General features: G+C 45.3%; 2 protein-coding genes across 9 annotated transcripts in view; both read left to right on the forward strand.

The window, feature by feature from the left end:
* Positions 1–2,271, forward strand: part of tcea1 (transcription elongation factor A (SII), 1) — a 40,255-nt gene extending 37,984 nt beyond the window's left edge. For 3 of the 5 annotated variants that reach the window (XM_065006022.1, XM_065006024.1, XM_065006025.1), the window contains one exon: positions 1,692–1,772. In XM_065006022.1, coding sequence (XP_064862094.1) covers positions 1,692–1,772 — 81 coding nt within the window. Of the gene's footprint in view, positions 1–1,691; positions 1,773–1,942 lie in introns of those variants that run through there. The other 2 variants (XM_065006021.1, XM_065006023.1) reach the window with 1 other exon arrangement.
* A 4,927-nt stretch (positions 2,272–7,198) lies between these two features.
* The window catches only part of LOC115126260 (V-type proton ATPase subunit H), a 68,834-nt gene continuing 55,388 nt past the window's right edge, over positions 7,199–20,644 (forward strand). For 2 of the 4 annotated variants that reach the window (XM_065006026.1, XM_065006029.1), the window contains exons 1-4: positions 7,215–7,302; positions 7,808–7,958; positions 16,332–16,431; positions 19,389–19,478. In XM_065006026.1, the coding sequence (XP_064862098.1) occupies positions 7,855–7,958; positions 16,332–16,431; positions 19,389–19,478 (294 nt within the window). In that variant the 5' untranslated portion in view covers positions 7,215–7,302; positions 7,808–7,854. Of the gene's footprint in view, positions 7,303–7,807; positions 7,959–16,331; positions 16,432–19,388; positions 19,479–20,644 lie in introns of all 4 variants that reach the window. The other 2 variants (XM_065006028.1, XM_065006027.1) reach the window with 2 other exon arrangements.

Here is a 20,644-nt window from a genome sequence, read left to right on the forward strand (position 1 = left end):
ATATACCATCCACTATATAATACACCTCCTCTCAGGTAATATACCATCCACTATATAATACACCTCCTCTCAGGTAATATACCATCCACTATATAATACACCTCCTCTCAGGTAATATACCATCCACTATATAATACACCTACACTCAGGTAATATACCATCCACTATATAATACACCTCCTCTCAGGTAATATACCATCCACTATATAATACACCTCCTCTCAGGTACTATACCATCCACTATATAATACACCTCCTCTCAGGTAATATACCATCCACTATATTATACACCTCCTCTCAGGTAATATACCATCCACTATATAATACACCTCCTCTCAGGTAATATACCATCCACTATATAATACACCTCCTCTCAGGTACTATACCATCCACTATATAATACACCTCCTCTCAGGTAATATACCATCCACTATATAATACACCTCTTCAGGTAATATACCATCCACTATATAATACACCTCCTCTCAGGTAATATACCATCCACTATATAATACACCTCCTCTCAGGTAATATACCATCCACTATATAATACACCTCCTCTCAGGTAATATACCATCCACTATATAATACACCTCCTCTCAGGTAATATACCATCCACTATATAATACACCTCTTCTCAGGTAATATACCATCCACTATATAATGCACCTCTTCAGGTAATATACCATCCACTATATAATACACCTCTTCAGGTAATATACCATCCACTATATAATACACCTCCTCTACAGCTTAGCATTCAACACCATAGTGCCCACGAAGCTCATCACTAAGCTAAGGACTCTGGGACTAAACACCTCCCTCTGCAACTGGATCCTGGACTTCCTGATGGGCCGCCCCCAGGTGGTAAGGGTAGGCAACAACACGTCTGCCACGTTGATCCTCAACATTGGGGCCCCTCCTGTGTTTCCTGTTCACCCACGACTGCGTGGCCAAACACCATTATTAAGTTTGCTGACGACACAACAGTGGTAGGCCTGATCAACGATGAGACAGTCTATAGGGAGGAGGTCAGAAAACTGTCCGTGTGGTGCCAGGACAACAACCTCTACCTCAATGTGAGCAAAACAAAGGAGCTGATCGTGGACTACAGGGAAAGAAGGGCTGAACAGGCCCCCATTAACATCAATGGGGCTGTAGTGGAGCGGGTTGAGAGTTTCAAGTTCCTTGGGGTCCACATCGCCAACGAACTATCATGGTCCAAGCACACCAAGACAGTCGTGAAGAGGGCATGACAAAACCTTTTCCCCCTCAGGAGACTGAAAAGATTTGACATGGGCCCCCAGATCCTCAAAAGGTTCTACAGCCGCACCATCGAGAGCATCCTGACCGGTTGCATCACCGCTTGGTATGGCAGCTGCTCGGCATCTGACCCTAAGGCACTACAGAGGGTAGTGCGAACGGCCCAGGACATCACTGGGGCCAAGCTTCCTGCCATCCAGGACCTATATACTAGGCGGTGTCAGAGGAAAGCCCAAAAATTGGCCAGAGACTCGAGTCACCCCAGTCATAGACTGTTCTCTCTGCTACCGCACAGCTTCTAACCCCCCAAGTCATTAGGCTGCTGAACAGTTCATAAAAATTGCCACTGGACATTTATATTGGCGAAGCCTTCCGTCCCTACAGTGTTGTCAGTGTGTACAGTAATCCTGTGTGTGTTGGTCTTCCAGGTGCAGACCCGCAGTGCCGATGAACCCATGACCACCTTCGTCTTCTGTAATGACTGTGGAAACAGATGGAAGGTATGTTGATACTGTAACACACCGTCTACACGCACGCTGTTAACAGACTGTAAACACGAATCCCTTTTGTCTGTTTCACCACATTGTTTTAACTACACATACACAGTCTATATATAACAATATACACACAGTCCCTTCTCTGTCCCCATCTAAGGCCTTCTTTACTGTTCATCTTCTAGTTCTGTTGAGATCGGGAGGAGGAGACCTTCAGACGGAACCTCTGACCCCTGGTACCAATCAACCAACCGTACAGACTCACCCAATATTTCTATTGGAAGATATTGTCCATAGCCACGCCCCTGTCCCCACCCATCAGCCGTTCAGATGATGATCAACACTGTTTCTTCTGTTACCATCCAACATTTTATATGTAGTTTTAACATTTAGACAAAACTTGGATCTACAATTTACTATTGAGTTTAGCTTCTTCGACCTTCATGAATTTTTATTTAATTTAAATTACCAGTAAAATTTTATCCATTTGTTTAATAAAAATAATGTCTCTGTTTTTTTTTGTCCTGAATAATTTCTGGTACAAACATCCTCTTGGATGGGTTTCCCAGACCAACATTAAAGGTAAAGTCTTTACAGCATCAGACCGACCACAGCATCAGACCGACCACAGCATCAGACTGACCATCTACCACAGCATCAGACCGACCATCTACCACAGCATCAGACTGACCATCTACCACAACATCAGACTGACCACAGCATCAGACCGACCACAGCATCAGACCGACCACAGCATCAGACCGACCACAGCATCAGACCGACCACAGCATCAGACCGACCACACACATCATCAGACCGACCACACACATCATCAGACCGACCACACACATCATCAGACCGACCACACACATCAGACTGACCACAGCATCAGACCGACCACATCATCAGACCGACCACATCATCAGACCGACCACACACATCATCAGACCGACCACACACATCATCAGACCGACCACACACAGCATCAGACCGACCACACACAGCATCAGACCGACCACATCATCAGACCGACCACATCATCAGACCGACCACAGCATCAGACCGACCACACACAGCATCAGACCGACCACATCATCAGACCGACCACATCATCAGACCGACCACAGCATCAGACCGACCACAGCATCAGACCGACCACATCATCAGACCGACCACAGCATCAGACCGACCACACACATCATCAGACCGACCACATCATCAGACCGACCACACACAGCATCAGACCGACCACATCATCAGACCGACCACACACATCATCAGACCGACCACATCATCAGACCGACCACAGCATCAGACCGACCACATCATCAGACCGACCACACACAGCATCAGACCGACCACACACAGCATCAGACCGACCACATCATCAGACCGACCACATCATCAGACCGACCACACACATCAGACCGACCACAGCATCAGACCGACCACATCATCAGACCGACCACATCATCAGACCGACCACACACATCATCAGACCGACCACACACAGCATCAGACCGACCACACACAGCATCAGACCGACCACATCATCAGACCGACCACATCATCAGACCGACCACAGCATCAGACCGACCACACACAGCATCAGACCGACCACATCATCAGACCGACCACATCATCAGACCGACCACATCATCAGACCGACCACATCATCAGACCGACCACAGCATCAGACCGACCACAGCATCAGACCGACCACATCATCAGACCGACCACAGCATCAGACCGACCACAGCATCAGACCGACCACACACATCATCAGACCGACCACATCATCAGACCGACCACACACAGCATCAGACCGACCACATCATCAGACCGACCACACACATCATCAGACCGACCACATCATCAGACCGACCACATCATCAGACCGACCACAGCATCAGACCGACCACACACAGCATCAGACCGACCACACACAGCATCAGACCGACCACACACAGCATCAGACCGACCACATCATCAGACCGACCACATCATCAGACCGACCACAGCATCAGACCGACCACATCATCAGACCGACCACAGCATCAGACCGACCACAGCATCAGACCGACCACATCATCAGACCGACCACAGCATCAGACCGATCACACACATCATCAGACCGACCACAGCATCAGACCGACCACATCATCAGACCGACCACACACAGCATCAGACCGACCACATCATCAGACCGACCACACACATCATCAGACCGACCACATCATCAGACCGACCACAGCATCAGACCGACCACATCATCAGACCGACCACAGCATCAGATCAGGTGCTCATCGGCCATTGGACATAAACATTACACAACAAGTTGAAAATCGTAAATTCAACAATGAGTGGTTTGCAATGAATCAGTGGTTTAACTGCAAGCATTGCAAAGCATCACCAGCCTGCTATTCAGTGGAGTGGGTGTGTGGTCCCAAGTCTGTGTTTAAGGGTCTCTTTTCCAAGCTTAAAATGATAAACATTCAACATTGGCCATGCTGTCAATCCAGTATGACTTCTGCCGACCTGAAGATCACGGACGTCATCATGATTCAAAACAACTGGAAACTTGGAACTAGGAAATCTGACTTCAAGACAACTGGGAACTCTAACAAAAGAAAACGAGCTCCACTGGGAAAATACGTTTCGAACGGTCATCCAATTTGGAATTACAAGCTGAAGATCACTGACGTCATCATGACCTTGTTATTCCTCAGAGTTCCCAGTTGTCTTGAAAGCATCATGAATCCAGAGAATGACAGACCACACCACCAGCTATTTGGAACTGTAACTAGCTACATTAGCTTGATAGGTACAGTAATTAACATTTTTGAGCTCAACTTTAAGATTTTCACCGAGGACGTTGCCTCTCGAATCATCACTCTCTTCTTATTCTTCTCCTGTAGGTTTTATGGCAGACTACACCCAAAAAGGTGTATTGCAGCCAACTGAATGGTTTGAAACCAAAATGTTTTAAAAATCCATACGTAATAGTGAAGCTAACTTAATCTACCCCAATAAAAATAGTACATTGCCAAAACAAACAAACTCCCACTTCTTACTTTTAGTTCTCCATATCACCCTTCTCAGGCTCTAGAACCTGAGAGGGTGGTAACGGCTCTAGAACCTGAGAGGGTGGTACGGCTCTAGAACCTGAGAGGGTGGTACGGCTCTAGAACCTGAGAGGGTGGTAACGGCTCTAGAACCTGAGAGGGTGGTAACGGCTCTAGAACCTGAGAGGGTGGTAACGGCTCTAGAACCTGAGAGGGTGGTACGGCTCTAGAACCTGAGAGGGTGGTACGGCTCTAGAACCTGAGAGGGTGGTAACGGCTCTAGAACCTGAGAGGGTGGTAACGGCTCTAGAACCTGAGAGGGTGGTAACGGCTCTAGAACCTGAGAGGGTGGTAACGGCTCTAGAACCTGAGAGGGTGGTAACGGCTCTAGAACCTGAGAGGGTGGTAACGGCTCTAGAACCTGAGAGGGTGGTAACGGCTCTAGAACCTGAGAGGGTGGTAACGGCTCTAGAACCTGAGAGGGTGGTAACGGCTCTAGAACCTGAGAGGGTGGTAACGGCTCTAGAACCTGAGAGGGTGGTAACGGCTCTAGAACCTGAGAGGGTGGTAACGGCTCTAGAACCTGAGAGGGTGGTACGGCTCTAGAACCTGAGAGGGTGGTAACGGCTCTAGAACCTGAGAGGGTGGTACGGCTCTAGAACCTGAGAGGGTGGTAACGGCTCTAGAACCTGAGAGGGTGGTAACGGCTCTAGAACCTGAGAGGGTGGTACGGCTCTAGAACCTGAGAGGGTGGTAACGGCTCTAGAACCTGAGAGGGTGGTAACGGCTCTAGAACCTGAGAGGGTGGTACGGCTCTAGAACCTGAGAGGGTGGTAACGGCTCTAGAACCTGAGAGGGTGGTAACGGCTCTAGAACCTGAGAGGGTGGTACGGCTCTAGAACCTGAGAGGGTGGTACGGCTCTAGAACCTGAGAGGGTGGTAACGGCTCTAGAACCTGAGAGGGTGGTAACGGCTCTAGAACCTGAGAGGGTGGTACGGCTCTAGAACCTGAGAGGGTGGTAACGGCTCTAGAACCTGAGAGGGTGGTACGGCTCTAGAACCTGAGAGGGTGGTAACGGCTCTAGAACCTGAGAGGGTGGTACGGCTTGTGGCAATATTGGATGTAACTCCTTCGCTGAGAAATCTTTCAGCCCCAGGAACCGCTCTGCCGCAGACACTATAAATTCTATCTTCCTGGACCTTCTCTCCACCTCGGCGCTGCCATTAATTACCACAGCTATACATGCCACAAAGTCCACCTTCTTAACCTTTAAAATGTCAGGACCTACTGGTGAAAAGGCAACCCCTGCAGCCTGCAGTGTAGGCCAATCCACCACCATGGACTCTTCTGATGCACCATTCAAACCCTCAACCCTTTTCACAGCTGCTGCATACAGTATGAAATGCTCTGTACAACCCTGGCTTTGGCCACCTGATTCTCTTTCCCCCTTGTGGGTCATTCAGAAGACGTGGCTTCATGGTTCCCACCACAATTGCAACATGTCACATATTCATCACTTTTATAACACACATGATCCTTTCCACAACTTGGACATATCGGCTTCTTCCTTCTGCAAACACCTGCTACATGACCAAAAGCTTTACAATGATCACATTGCATTGGTCTTGGGATAACTGCTCGGACTCTGTAGTTCATATACCCTAACTGCACTTGAGTAGGGAGAGACTCCATATAAAAAAATTAATAACTGACAGACTTCCCTTTTCCACCATTCACCACACGATTCATCGACATGCTTCAATCACGACATGCTTCATCGCTTTGATATCAACCCTGTTGAGGGGTGCCCTGTTCCGAAGAGACACACATGACACTTCAAACTTATGAAATCGGTTAAGATACAACGCACGTTCCTTCTGATCCGCAGAGGCACACCAACAAAAAAGCCTGAATCTCGTGATCCTCACAGCCTTCACTTTACCCAGCACTCTCTCTGCCAGTTTGGATAACTCATGGTTTCTTCCAGATTGGTACTCTGCCCAGCTGCTCCTCATTTACAAACAGTACTCCTACTAGAAGGGTCATTCTCATCACTGTATACCACTTGGCTCTGTTTTCCATTCTTTTTGACAATATTCCAATTCTCCTTGGTTCTATCGCCATTGTATTCAGAATCCACTTCCATCATCCGCTTCTTTCTTTCTTTCTTTCTTTCTTTCTTTCTTTCTTTCTTTCTTTCTTTCTTTCTTTCTTTCTTTCTTTCTTTCTTTCTCCTCATCACTCCCTTGCTTGGGGAAGGGACATGTATTACTCCCTACAATAGGTACACTGGGACGTTACGACGTAAAACGTCATTGAAGCGACGTAAAGCGTCATTGAAGGGCAGAGGACAGCTGACTGGAATTCAGGGCTTCCTGCTGACAGCATCACGTTGTAGTTGTTAGCGGAGAGATACTTGATGGCCTTTTGATTTTAAACCACGGAAATTAATGCTCTATTTGGCTTGTGTGTTTTAACGGTAGGAAAATTGTATTGGAATGTTTATTTGAGATAGGTTCTGTATTGTTTGTTATTTCGTTAGAATATATTGGCATTGATGCTAAATTAAGCTATCGTTAGCTTGCACCAGGGTATTGACATTAGCCAGTTAGCTCACCTAGCTGGCGAGACGACTCAAACGCATTCAGTAACAACACTAATTTCAGGATTTGTTGACAAGTGCTGTCGTTGTAACTAAATAATACACATGTGTGGTCAATAACGTTACTGCACCAACATGACATTGCATTACATTAGCCAAGTTAGCTACTGGGTAATGTTGCGTTAGCTAAAGCAGCTGATCTGGTTACAGAGTTGGTCATGGGCTCTCACCTGCAGAATTAGGTTATTATGAAAAATGAATGATGCAAAATCTCCTTATGTTTGTATGTATATATATATATGTGTGTGTGTATCCCAATGACGTGTTGATGTATGACTGAGTATTATTTATCAATCAAACCCACCTGTCTCCTTCCTTCCAGGTAGTTATTCATTCTTGTCCAGAGAGGTATCCTACAGGTGTATCAGGATGGATATCCGCGGGGCGGTGGACGCTGCAGTGCCCACCAACATCATTGCTGCCAAGGCAGCTGAAGTCCGAGCCAACAAGGTCAACTGGCAGTCATACCTGCAGTAAGTACACCTTCGCCCTACTCCTCTTCCTCCACCCCTCTTTCATGGCATTTTTTGAGCTCCCTCATATTTTGTTCATAGGGCACTATCCCTGTTCGTCCTTTAAAGCTGCAATCTGTAACGTTTTGGGTGACCTGACCTAAATTCACATAGAAATGTTTGTTATCGTTCTGTCGTTCTTATTGAAAGGAAGTCTCTAAGAAGCGGTAGATGTGTTCTGTGCGCTATTTATATGCTTCCCGGTCTTAAGTTTTTAGTTTTTGCGTCTTTCGGTTTTGTACACCATTTTCAAACACTTAAATCCAATATTTTGGGTTGTGGAAAATCTTCTTCTTTTTAGATGGTACAATGATTCTCTTCTCTATAGTGCACCTTTTAATTTAGTCATTTTCATGCTGGGCACTAGGCTTAGTACTAGTCGAAAGGTTATTTTGGTATTTCTCTGGGCTGTGAGTCACAGTCTTGTGGATATGAGATATTCATGGCTGTCCATTCATAGCACTACACTGATTCTTCTAATCATGGTCTTTTAATAATATGTTGAATCAGCTTGTATAGTGCTGGAAAAGGCCACTTCACTCTGCTCTTGTAGTATTTCCAGGGGTAATGCCAGTGTTGTCAGCTACTGTAAGCTGCTTCTGTAATTAGGAAGTACTGTTAGTGTTAAACAGAAGTCAAAAAGACAGACAAAGAAGTGAGTCCCCGTGTCTTTATCTAAAGCAGAGCTAGGCCCATAACACTGGGGTTCACTGCTCTATCTAAAGCAGAGCTAGGCCCATAACACTGGGGTTCACTGCTCCATCTAAAGCAGAGCTAGGCCCATAACACTGGGGTTCACTGCTCTATCTAAAGCAGAGCTAGGCCCATAACACTGGGGTTCACTGCTCTATCTAAAGCAGAGCTAGGCCCATAACACTGGGGTTCACTGCTCCATCTAAAGCAGAGCTAGGCCCATAACACTGGGGTTCACTGCTCCATCTAAAGCAGAGCTAGGCCCATAACACTGGGGTTCACTGCTCCATCTAAAGCAGAGCTAGGCCCATAACACTGGGGTTCACTGCTCTATCTAAAGCAGAGCTAGGCCCATAACACTGGGGTTCACTGCTCCATCTAAAGCAGAGCTAGGCCCATAACACTGGGGTTCACTGCTCTATCTAAAGCAGAGCTAGGCCCGTAACACTGGGGTTCACTGCTCCATCTAAAGCAGAGCTAGGCCCATAACACTGGGGTTCACTGCTCTATCTAAAGCAGAGCTAGGCCCATAACACTGGGGTTCACTGCTCCATCTAAAGCAGAGCTAGGCCCATAACACTGGGGTTCACTGCTCTATCTAAAGCAGAGCTAGGCCCATAACACTGGGGTTCACTGCTCTATCTAAAGCAGAGCTAGGCCCATAACACTGGGGTTCACTGCTCCATCTAAAGCAGAGCTAGGCCCATAACACTGGGGTTCACTGCTCTATCTAAAGCAGAGCTAGGCCCATAACACTGGGGTTCACTGCTCTATCTAAAGCAGAGCTAGGCCCATAACACTGGGGTTCACTGCTCCATCTAAAGCAGAGCTAGGCCCATAACACTGGGGTTCACTGCTCTAACTAAAGCAGAGCTAGGCCCATAACACTGGGGTTCACTGCTCCATCTAAAGCAGAGCTAGGCCCATAACACTGGGGTTCACTGCTCTATCTAAAGCAGAGCTAGGCCCATAACACTGGGGTTCACTGCTCTATCTAAAGCAGAGCTAGGCCCATAACACTGGGGTTCACTGCTCCATCTAAAGCAGAGCTAGGCCCATAACACTGGGGTTCACTGCTCTATCTAAAGCAGAGCTAGGCCCATAACACTGGGGTTCACTGCTCCATCTAAAGCAGAGCTAGGCCCATAACACTGGGGTTCACTGCTCTATCTAAAGCAGAGCTAGGCCCATAACACTGGGGTTCACTGCTCCATCTAAAGCAGAGCTAGGCCCATAACACTGGCGTTCTAGTCTAATTATGTGTACCCCAGGAAGAGGAGATGATGCTTTTGCAGTGGCTAATGGGATCCTAATAAATACCAAATTAGATTTTTATTTGAATGTTCTCATTGTATGTCTTAGCGTGTATTTTAATAGTCATCAGTCACACTGTGTGTATCTTGTCTCAAAGGGGTCAAATGATTTCAGCAGAGGTCGGGGAAAAACTATGAATATCTATTATGTATATAATATAGGCCTATCAATTTGTATGTGTCTCAAGGTCATATGATTGGGGTCAGGTGACTTCAGGAGTGGATTTGTAGTTCAATAATCATGCTATGTCTTATGGGTCAATCATTTAGCCAGATATTATGAGGATTGTAAATATGTGAAGGAGTAAACTGTCAGCGTTGTCTGCGTAATCAAATATCATACAGCTCAGAGCTCAAGCACGACTCCCAACACCATCATTAAATTTGCTGACGACACAACAGTGATAGGTCTGATCATCGACAACGATGAGACAGCCTATAGGGAGGAGGTCAGAGAACTGGCCGTGTGGTGCCAGGACAACAACCTCTCCCTCAACGATGAGACAGCCTATAGGGAGGAGGTCAGAGACCTGGTAGTGCCAGGACAACAACCTCTCCCTCAACGATGAGACAGCCTGTAGGGAGGAGGTCAGAGACCTGGCCGTGTGGTGCCAGGACAACATCCTCTCCCTCGACGTGATAAAGACAAAGGAGATGATCGTGGACTAGAGAAAAAGGAGGGCAGAGCACGCCCCCATGCGGTAGTAGAGAGAACAGTCTATGACTGGGGTGACTGGAGTCTTTGACAATTTTCAGGGCCTTCCTCTGACACCTGCTGGTGTCCAGGTCCTCGATGGCATGCAGCTTAGCCCCAGTGATGTACTGGGCCGTACCCACTACCTTCTGAAGTGCCTTGCGGTCGGAGGCTGAGCGGTTGCCATACCAGGCAGTGATGCAACCGGTCAGGATTACATTTACATTTAAGTAATTTAGCAGACGCTCTTATCCAGAGCGATGCTCTCGATGTTGCAGCTGTAGAACCTTTGAAAGATCTCAGGACCCATGCCAAGTCTTTTTAGTTTCCTGACTGAAATGGCTGAAATGTCTCACACTCGTAACATGTTGTGCTTTAGCTGGTTTGTTTGTATTTGGTTGTTTTATATGTGACTGTTCTTGTCTATCAGTGTTTTGTTGTCATGCTGTATTTTGTGTGGACCCCAGGAAGAGTAGCTGGGGATCCCAATAAACCAATAAAACTAGTAAATATTAAAGCTGATCCACCCCCTAGAGAAACTTGGGGGTGTAATTCAACAACGTTTTGCAGTAGCTTGGTGGCAGCTGAACTACATTTAAATATAGGTGTTTTCAGTTGTTAATTCCTTTTCTGCCATGTAATAGAGGTCTACTCGGGACTGATTTCTTCATCTCTCTCCCGCAAGAACTGGTCCCAAACCCGACTGCAGCCCTTCAGTGTAATTTTAGGCTTATGTGACGCAGCTCACTTTGCAGCCCCAACCCCAGCTATTTATCCAGCCTAGTCAGGAACAAAATGCACAAAAATATCCTAAGAAATAGGTAAAAATGACAGATTCTCACCTGGCCCATTTATATTAGGCTACATTAAATTGTTTGGACATGATTTGAAAGGCACACACCTATCTACAGTATATAAGGTCCCACAGTGGACAGTGCATGTCAGAGCAAAAACCAAAACATGAGGTTGAAAGAAATGATCTTAGAGCTCCGAGACAGGATTGTGTCGAGGCACCAGATCTGGAGAAGGATACCAAAAAATGTCTGCAGCATTGAAGGTCCCCAAGAACACAGTGGCCTCCATCATTCTGCAGCATTGAAGGTCCCCAAGAACACAGTGGCCTCCATCATTCTGCAGCATTGAAGGTCCCCAAGAACACATTTGCCTCCATCCAAATGGAAGAAGTTTGGAACCACCAAGACTCTTCCTAGAACTGACCACCCGGCCAAACTGAGCAATCTGTGGAGAAGGGCCTTGGTCAGGGAGGAGACCAAGAACCCGATGGTCGGCCTCCCGAGTGGCGCAGCGGTCTAAGGGATTGCATCACAGTGTTTGAGGCATCACTACAGACACGGGTTCAATCCCAGGCTGTCACAACCGGCTGTGAACAGGAGTCCCATAGGGCGGTGCCCATTCGGCCCAGCACCCATTGGGGAGTTGCAGCGAGGAGACAAGATCGCAATTGGATATCATGAAAAATGGGTAAAAATATATATACACGTGTCACACAAGTGCTGTGAAATATACACTTTTTACACGTTCAGCCATAGTAGTACATTGACCCTTGAGCAAATTGGGGTTAAGCGCTTTGCTCAAGGGCACATCGACATACTTTTCACCTTGTTGGCTCGGGTATTCGAGCCAGCAACCTTTTTGCCTACTTGTCCAACGCTCTAACCGCTAGGCTACCTGCGGCCATTTAATGGCCTGCTTCTCCACCTATATAACCTAGTCTACAGGCTATTTAATGGGCCTACTTCTCCACCCATATAACCTAGTCTACAGGCTATTTAATGGGCCTACTTCTCCACCCATATAACCTAGTCTACAGGCTATTTATGGGCCTACTTCTCCACCCATATAACCTAGTCTACAGGCTATTTAATGGCCTGCTTCTCCACCCATATAACCTAGTCTACAGGCTATTTAATGGGCCTGCTTCTCCACCCATATAACCTAGTCTACAGGCTATTTAATGGCCTGCTTCTCCACCTATATAACCTAGTCTACAGGCTATTTAATGGGCCTACTTCTCCACCTATATAACCTAGTCTACAGGCTATTTAATGGGCCTACTTCTCCACCTATATAACCTAGTCTACAGGCTATTTAATGGGCCTACTTCTCCACCCATATAACCTAGTCTACAGGCTATTTAATGGCCTGCTTCTCCACCTATATAACCTAGTCTACAGGCTATTTAATGGGCCTACTTCTCCACCCATATAACCTAGTCTACAGGCTATTTAATGGGCCTACTTCTCCACCCATATAACCTAGTCTACAGGCTATTTAATGGGCCTGCTTCTCCACCCATATAACCTAGTCTACAGGCTATTTAATGGCCTGCTTCTCCACCCATATAACCTAGTCTACAGGCTATTTAATGGCCTGCTTCTCCACCCATATAACCTACCTAGTCTACAGGCTATTTAATGGGCCTGCTTCTCCACCCATATAACCTAGTCTACAGGCTATTTAATGGCCTGCTTCTCCACCCATATAACCTAGTCTACAGGCTATTTAATGGCCTGCTTCTCCACCTATATAACCTAGTCTACAGGCTATTTAATGGCCTGCTTCTCCACCTATATAACCTAGTCTACAGGCTATTTAATGGGCCTACTTCTCCACCCATATAACCTAGTCTACAGGCTATTTAATGGCCTGCTTCTCCACCTATATAACCTAGTCTACAGGCTATTTAATGGGCCTGCTTCTCCACCTATATAACCTAGTCTACAGGCTATTTAATGGGCCTACTTCTCCACCCATATAACCTAGTCTACAGGCTATTTAATGGGCCTACTTCTCCACCCATATAACCTAGTCTACAGGCTATTTAATGGCCTGCTTCTCCACCCATATAACCTAGTCTACAGGCTATTTAATGGCCTGCTTCTCCACCCATATAACCTAGTCTACAGGCTATTTAATGGGCCTGCTTCTCCACCCATATAACCTAGTCTACAGGCTATTTAATGGCCTGCTTCTCCACCCATATAACCTAGTCTACAGGCTATTTAATGGCCTGCTTCTCCACCCATATAACCTAGTCTACAGGCTATTTAATGGCCTGCTTCTCCACCCATATAACCTACCTAGTCTACAGGCTATTTAATGGCCTGCTTCTCCACCCATATAACCTAGTCTACAGGCTATTTAATGGCCTGCTTCTCCACCCATATAACCTACCTAGTCTACAGGCTATTTAATGGGCCTGCTTCTCCACCCATATAACCTAGTCTACAGGCTATTTAATGGGCCTACTTCTCCACCCATATAACCTAGTCTACAGGCTATTTAATGGCCTGCTTCTCCACCCATATAACCTAGTCTACAGGCTATTTAATGGGCCTGCTTCTCCACCCATATAACCTAGTCTACAGGCTATTTAATGGGCCTACTTCTCCACCCATATAACCTAGTCTACAGGCTATTTAATGGGCCTGCTTCTCCACCCATATAACCTAGTCTACAGGCTATTTAATGGGCCTGCTTCTCCACCTATATAACCTAGTCTACAGGCTATTTAAGTGCGACCACACATAGGCGCCCAACAAAAGAGACGGACGGTAGCCTACTCAATGTAAATCAGCAAGAATTAGGCTATTAATTTGTGAATATTGTGACGGAAGTGCTTTTAATACAATAAGGAATAAGCTACAAAACGGAAGTGATTTGAAAACCAACTTTGATAGGAGCGGGACAATTTGCAGACCGACACACATATTTCATCAATATTTCCAGTCAATGTCCGAGACTAGATTAGCCAATAATATTTAGGAAGTACATTTCCATGGAAAGACAACTACTTCTCTACCCATATGCCTGCAGGCTCCAGCATACAGCCTTTGAGACATTTGATCTGGCACGCCCAACACGAGAGGAGCGATAGACTACTGAAGCTTTACTTCCCTATTAGACTTTGTGAATAGTGTGAAATGGGTGCTTTTAATACAGTAGATAAAGCATACAAAACAGAAAGACAACCGTTTTAATTTGCTAAATTACTCATTCGGTTTTAACATATGATTCCAAAGTGTTCCTGCAATTTTTGTATATGATAATTTATCAACAAGTAGTTTGAATGTAGTGAACTTCTTTTTCAAAGTAGCTTTAGTGTAGCTTTACTTCCAGTGGGAAGTAATTGACAGCTTTTAAAACTATTTTCAGAGTAGCTTCCCCAAGACTGTTGTATAATTATCACGCTGTGTGTCTCTGACTGTTGTATAATTATCATGCTGTGTGTCTCATAGACTGTTGTATAATTATCATGCTGTGTGTCTCATAGACTGTTGTATAATTATCATGCTGTGTGTCTCATAGACTGTTGTATAATTATCATGCTGTGTGTCTCATAGACTGTTGTATAATTATCACGCTGTGTGTCTCATAGACTGTTGTATAATTATCATGCTGTGTGTCTCATAGACTGTTGTATAATTATCATGCTGTGTGTCTCATAGACTGTTGTATAATTATCATGCTGTGTGTCTGACTGTTGTATAATTATCACGCTGTGTGTCTCATAGACTGTTGTATAATTATCATGCTGTGTGTCTCATAGACTGTTGTATAATTATCATGCTGTGTGTCTCAGACTGTTGTATAATTATCATGCTGTGTGTCTGACTGTTGTATAATTATCATGCTGTGTGTCTCATAGACTGTTGTATAATTATCATGCTGTGTGTCTCAGACTGTTGTATAATTATCACGCTGTGTGTCTGACTGTTGTATAATTATCACGCTGTGTGTCTCATAGACTGTTGTATAATTATCATGCTGTGTGTCTCTGACTGTTGTATAATTATCAGGCTGTGTGTCTCATAGACTGTTGTATAATTATCATGCTGTGTGTCTCTGACTGTTGTATAATTATCATGCTGTGTCTCTGACTGTTGTATAATTATCAGGCTGTGTGTCTCATAGACTGTTGTATAATTATCATGCTGTGTGTCTGACTGTTGTATAATTATCATGCTGTGTGTCTGACTGTTGTATAATTATCATGCTGTGTGTCTCTGACTGTTGTATAATTATCATGCTGTGTGTCTCATAGACTGTTGTATAATTATCATGCTGTGTGTCTGACTGTTGTATAATTATCATGCTGTGTGTCTCATAGACTGTTGTATAATTATCATGCTGTGTGTCTCATAGACTGTTGTATAATTATCATGCTGTGTGTCTGACTGTTGTATAATTATCACGCTGTGTGTCTCATAGACTGTTGTATAATTATCATGCTGTGTGTCTCATAGACTGTTGTATAATTATCATGCTGTGTGTCTGACTGTTGTATAATTATCATGCTGTGTGTCTCATAGACTGTTGTATAATTATCATGCTGTGTGTCTCATAGACTGTTGTATAATTATCATGCTGTGTGTCTCTGACTGTTGTATAATTATCATGCTGTGTGTCTGACTGTTGTATAATTATCATGCTGTGTGTCTGACTGTTGTATAATTATCATGCTGTGTGTCTCATAGACTGTTGTATAATTATCAGGCTGTGTGTCTCATAGACTGTTGTATAATTATCATGCTGTGTGTCTGACTGTTGTATAATTATCATGCTGTGTGTCTCATAGACTGTTGTATAATTATCACGCTGTGTGTCTCATAGGGGCCAGATGATCTCTGCCGAGGACTGTGAGTTCATTAAGAAGTTTGAAGTGGCTCCTTCTGAGGAGAAACAGATCATCCTCACCAACGAAGGACATCAGGTACACACACACACACACACACACACACACACACACACACACACACACACACACACACAATAAACCAGCTAGCTGTTACTGCACAGCTGCATTTTAATGTAGCTTCAGATGAGATTCTCCATGACTAGGGTTGGGCATTGTCCAGATTTTCATACAGTCATATCTTTTATCGTCAAGTTGTGAATTTGCTACGACAAACAGTACCTGTAATGGAGAATTACATCTGTAGCTACATTTACTGCTATATGCATATCCTCCAAGATGGCTTTTCACATTAGCCGGTCTTCATTTAATGCATGACGTTTTCACAAGTATTCCTTGTGTGCTGTCTTCATGTGTACTGACTATCCTACCGATCCTCGACTTCGGCGACGTCATTTACAAAATAGCCTCCAACACTCAGCGAACTGGATGTAGTCTATCACAGTGCCCTCTGTTTTGTCACCAAAGCCCCATATACCACACACCACTGCGACCTGTATGCTCTCGTCGGCTGGCCCTCCAAGGTCATCTTCAAGTCTTTGCTAGGTAAAGCCCCGCCTTATCTCAGCTCACTGGTCACCATGGCAACACCCACCCGTAGCACGCGCTCCAGCAGGTATATTTCACTGCTCATCCCCAAAGCCAACACCTCCTTTGGCCGCCTTTCCTTCCAGTTCTCTGCTGCCAATGACTGGAATGAATTGCAAAAATCACTGAAGCTGGAGACTCATATCTCCCTCACTAGCTTTAAGCATCAGCTGTCAGAGCAGCTCACAGATCATTGCACCTGTAAATAGCCCATCTGTAAATAGCCCATCCAACTACCTCATCCCCATATTGTTTTTATTGACTTTTTTTTGCTCTTTTGCACCCCGGTGTCTCTACTTGCACACCATCTGCTCATCTATCACTCCAGTGTTAATCTGCTAAATTGTAATTACTTCGCTACTATGGCCTATTTTTTTTGCCTCCTCACGCCAATTGCACACACTGTACATGTATTTTTCTATTGTGTTATTGAATGTACGTTTGTTTAAGTGTAACTCTGTGTCGTTTTTGTCGCACTGCCATGCTTTATCTTGACCAGGTCGCAGTTGGAAATGACTGGCTTGCCTGGTTAAATAAAGGTGAAATAAATAACATATTTAAATCCCAGCTTCTGGGGGACAGGTTATATAATGTGTGTCTGTGGTGTTTTTTTTGTTTCAGTGAATTCGGAAAGTATTCAGAGCCATCAACTTTTCCCACGTTTTGTTACGTTATGACCTTATTCTAAAATGGATTAAATTCATGTTTTTCCTCATTAATCTACACACCCCATAATGACAAAGCAGAAACAGGTTTTTAGACATTTTTGCAAATATATTATAATAAAAAAACACACCAGAAGTATCACACCCTTTGCTTATGACACTCATAATTGTGCTCAGGTGCATCCTGTTTCCATTAATCATAATTTAGATGTTTCTACGGCCATCTATTGTATTTCATGAAAATGTCTAGACAATAGGGACCCATCCACTTAGCTAGATGTGGCTGGGGGTGATTACGGCATTTCCTTCACAATTTAGACAAGTGTGTCAGGTAAGCTTTGTCTAATAATTATAATTGACACGTTCTGCTACTATGCAAGCAACCATTTCACTGTACTGTTGTCACCTTCACAGGACACTGGTGTCATTTTATTTGATACAGTGTGTGTTACCAGAGACGGTAATGTGAAGAACAACATGACCTGCACCAAAGTCAGATGAAGTGTATTTTAACCTGGAGTTTTTCCTTATTGTAGTCTACTACTTTTACCACTTTTAGTCTTGAAATCTTTGGTTGTTTACTACATTACTCCCTCTGTTTAGCACATGGCCTCACATGTGAATCCTTAAAGAGATGGGTGGGGCTAAAGCTTAAGAGAGTGTGAACGATGCTGAATGGGTGGGGCTAAAGCTTAAGAGGGTGTGAACAATGCTGAATGGGTGGGGCTAAAGCTTAAGAGGGTGTGAACGATGCTGAATGGGTGGGGCTAAAGCTTAAGAGGGTGTGAATGATGCTGAATGGGTATAGACAAAGAGCTCTCCAGTAGGTATCAAAACATTCAAGGTCCATTTTATCAAATGGCATTACAAGTTTATCAATTTTCAAAGCATAATTACATTCCCTTTTTTCTTAACATTGCATTGCATGATATATTATTTTCTAGCTCATTTCATATTTGGCTACATAACATCGAGGCGGTCGGTCACATTTTGAGGGGCATGTCACCAGCGAAGTCATTTGTATCACTTCGCGTGTGAGATCCATTTAGCACAGGCAAGGCTGATTAGGCTTAGCCAGTCATTTATTTCTTAACCCAATGAGTCCCACCGTAATGCCGGATCCCGACGGTTCCTCGGCCGGGTCTTTTTACAAAAACGTCTGTTTGAGCTACAAACCTATTAAAAGCTATATATGAAAAGTGGAGACTCACGCACATGTACATGTTTTGCTCTATGAATCAAAATAAATAAATGAATATTTAACCTTTTTTATTTAACCAGGTAGGCTAGTTGAGAGCAAGTTCTCATTTACAACTGCGACCTGGACAAGATAAAGCAAACTCCATACAGTTGTCACTGATTGGTTGGATAGTAATTTCCCACTGAGTGAACAACGTTCATATAAATAAATACAAAATCTGTTTTTTTGCTTTGGCGGACAAAATGTATTTTCACATTTGGCAATAAAATAAAACATTGAACTGTTCTGTGTTCTACTTGTAACCCTGGTTTTCCTGAAAAGAAAATGGTAAAATCCTTAATATAAGGATTTTACCATCGTGAGCGACTTCTTCAACCACATGTTTTGGGGGGGGTGGAAATAGTGAGCGATCACATATCACTGTTTTAGTCACTTCATAATCAACGTAGGATGACTGTTGACATCTCCCAACCCTAGTATGTCTGTATAGTGTTAGTAACGTATATATTGTGTATTTCCAGTGTGCCAAGACGTTCCTGAACCTGATGGCTCACATCTCTAAGGAGCAGACTGTCCAGTACATCCTCACTCTGATAGATGATACTCTGCAGGTAACACACGTGTTCACGCTTACCTAGAGATGCAAAGATACCGTAGCGACCTTTTCTGAGTCATCTGTTTTTACTTCCTCCCTGAATCACCCTGCGGTGGACAGATGTTACTGTTAGTTCTTCACTTTGGTCTGGGGATGTGAATGTAGAAGAACGGGTCCAAGAAGTTAATATAGAGACCTGTACCGAATGGACCCGAGGACAACTAGACCCATTCCGTATAACCTGGTTGGGTCCAGACCCGGTCTGACTGAGGGAATCAGCAGAAAAGTAATTTAAGCTACTTTGTCAGCTCCGGTTAATAAAGTGCGAGAGGGAGAGTGGTGCCGCTCTAGGAGGGGGGAGGGGCCATACTCTGAGGGAGAGTGGTGCCGCTCTAGGGGGGGGCCATACTCTGAGGGAGAGTGGTGCCGCTCTAGGAGGTGGGAGGGGCCATACTCTGAGGGAGAGTGGTGCCGCTCTAGGAGGGGGAGGGGCCATACTCTGAGGGAGAGTGGTGCCGCTCTAGGAGGGGGAGGGGCCATACTCTGAGGGAGAGTGGTGGCTCTAGGGAGGGGGCTCTGAGGGAGAGGGGGCTCTAGGTGGGGGGAGGGGCCATACTCTGAGGGAGAGTGGTGCCGCTCTAGGAGGGGGAGGGGCCATACTCTGAGGGAGAGTGGTGCCGCTCTAGGAGGGGGGGGGCCATACTCTGAGGGAGAGTGGTGCCGCTCTAGGAGGGGGAGGGCCATACTCTGAGGGAGAGTGGTGCCGCTCTAGGAGGGGGAGGGGCCATACTCTGAGGGAGAGTGGTGCCGCTCTAGGAGGGGAGGGGGAGGGGCCATACTCTGAGGGAGAGTGGTGCCGCTCTAGGAGGGGGGAGGGGCCATACTCTGAGGGAGAGTGGTGCCGCTCTAGGAGGGGGAGGGGCCATACTCTGAGGGAGAGTGGTGCCGCTCTAGGAGGGGGGGAGGGGCCATACTCTGAGGGAGAGTGGTTCCGCTCTAGGAGGGGGGGGGGGGCCATACTCTGAGCTAGTGACATGGGGAGCAGGGAGGAGCGAGACAGTAACCAACCAAGCTGCAGTAGAGTAATGGCTTCCATAGCGAGGTTATTTATTATCAAATATGATTACGAAGTTCTTGACTGCATCAAACCGGGAGAAGCTAGTTAAGCTAGCTACCGTTAGC

The sequence above is a fragment of the Oncorhynchus nerka genome, linkage group LG20 (assembly GCF_034236695.1).
Source record: "Oncorhynchus nerka isolate Pitt River linkage group LG20, Oner_Uvic_2.0, whole genome shotgun sequence".
In the NCBI taxonomy this organism is placed as follows: Eukaryota; Metazoa; Chordata; class Actinopteri; order Salmoniformes; family Salmonidae; genus Oncorhynchus; species Oncorhynchus nerka.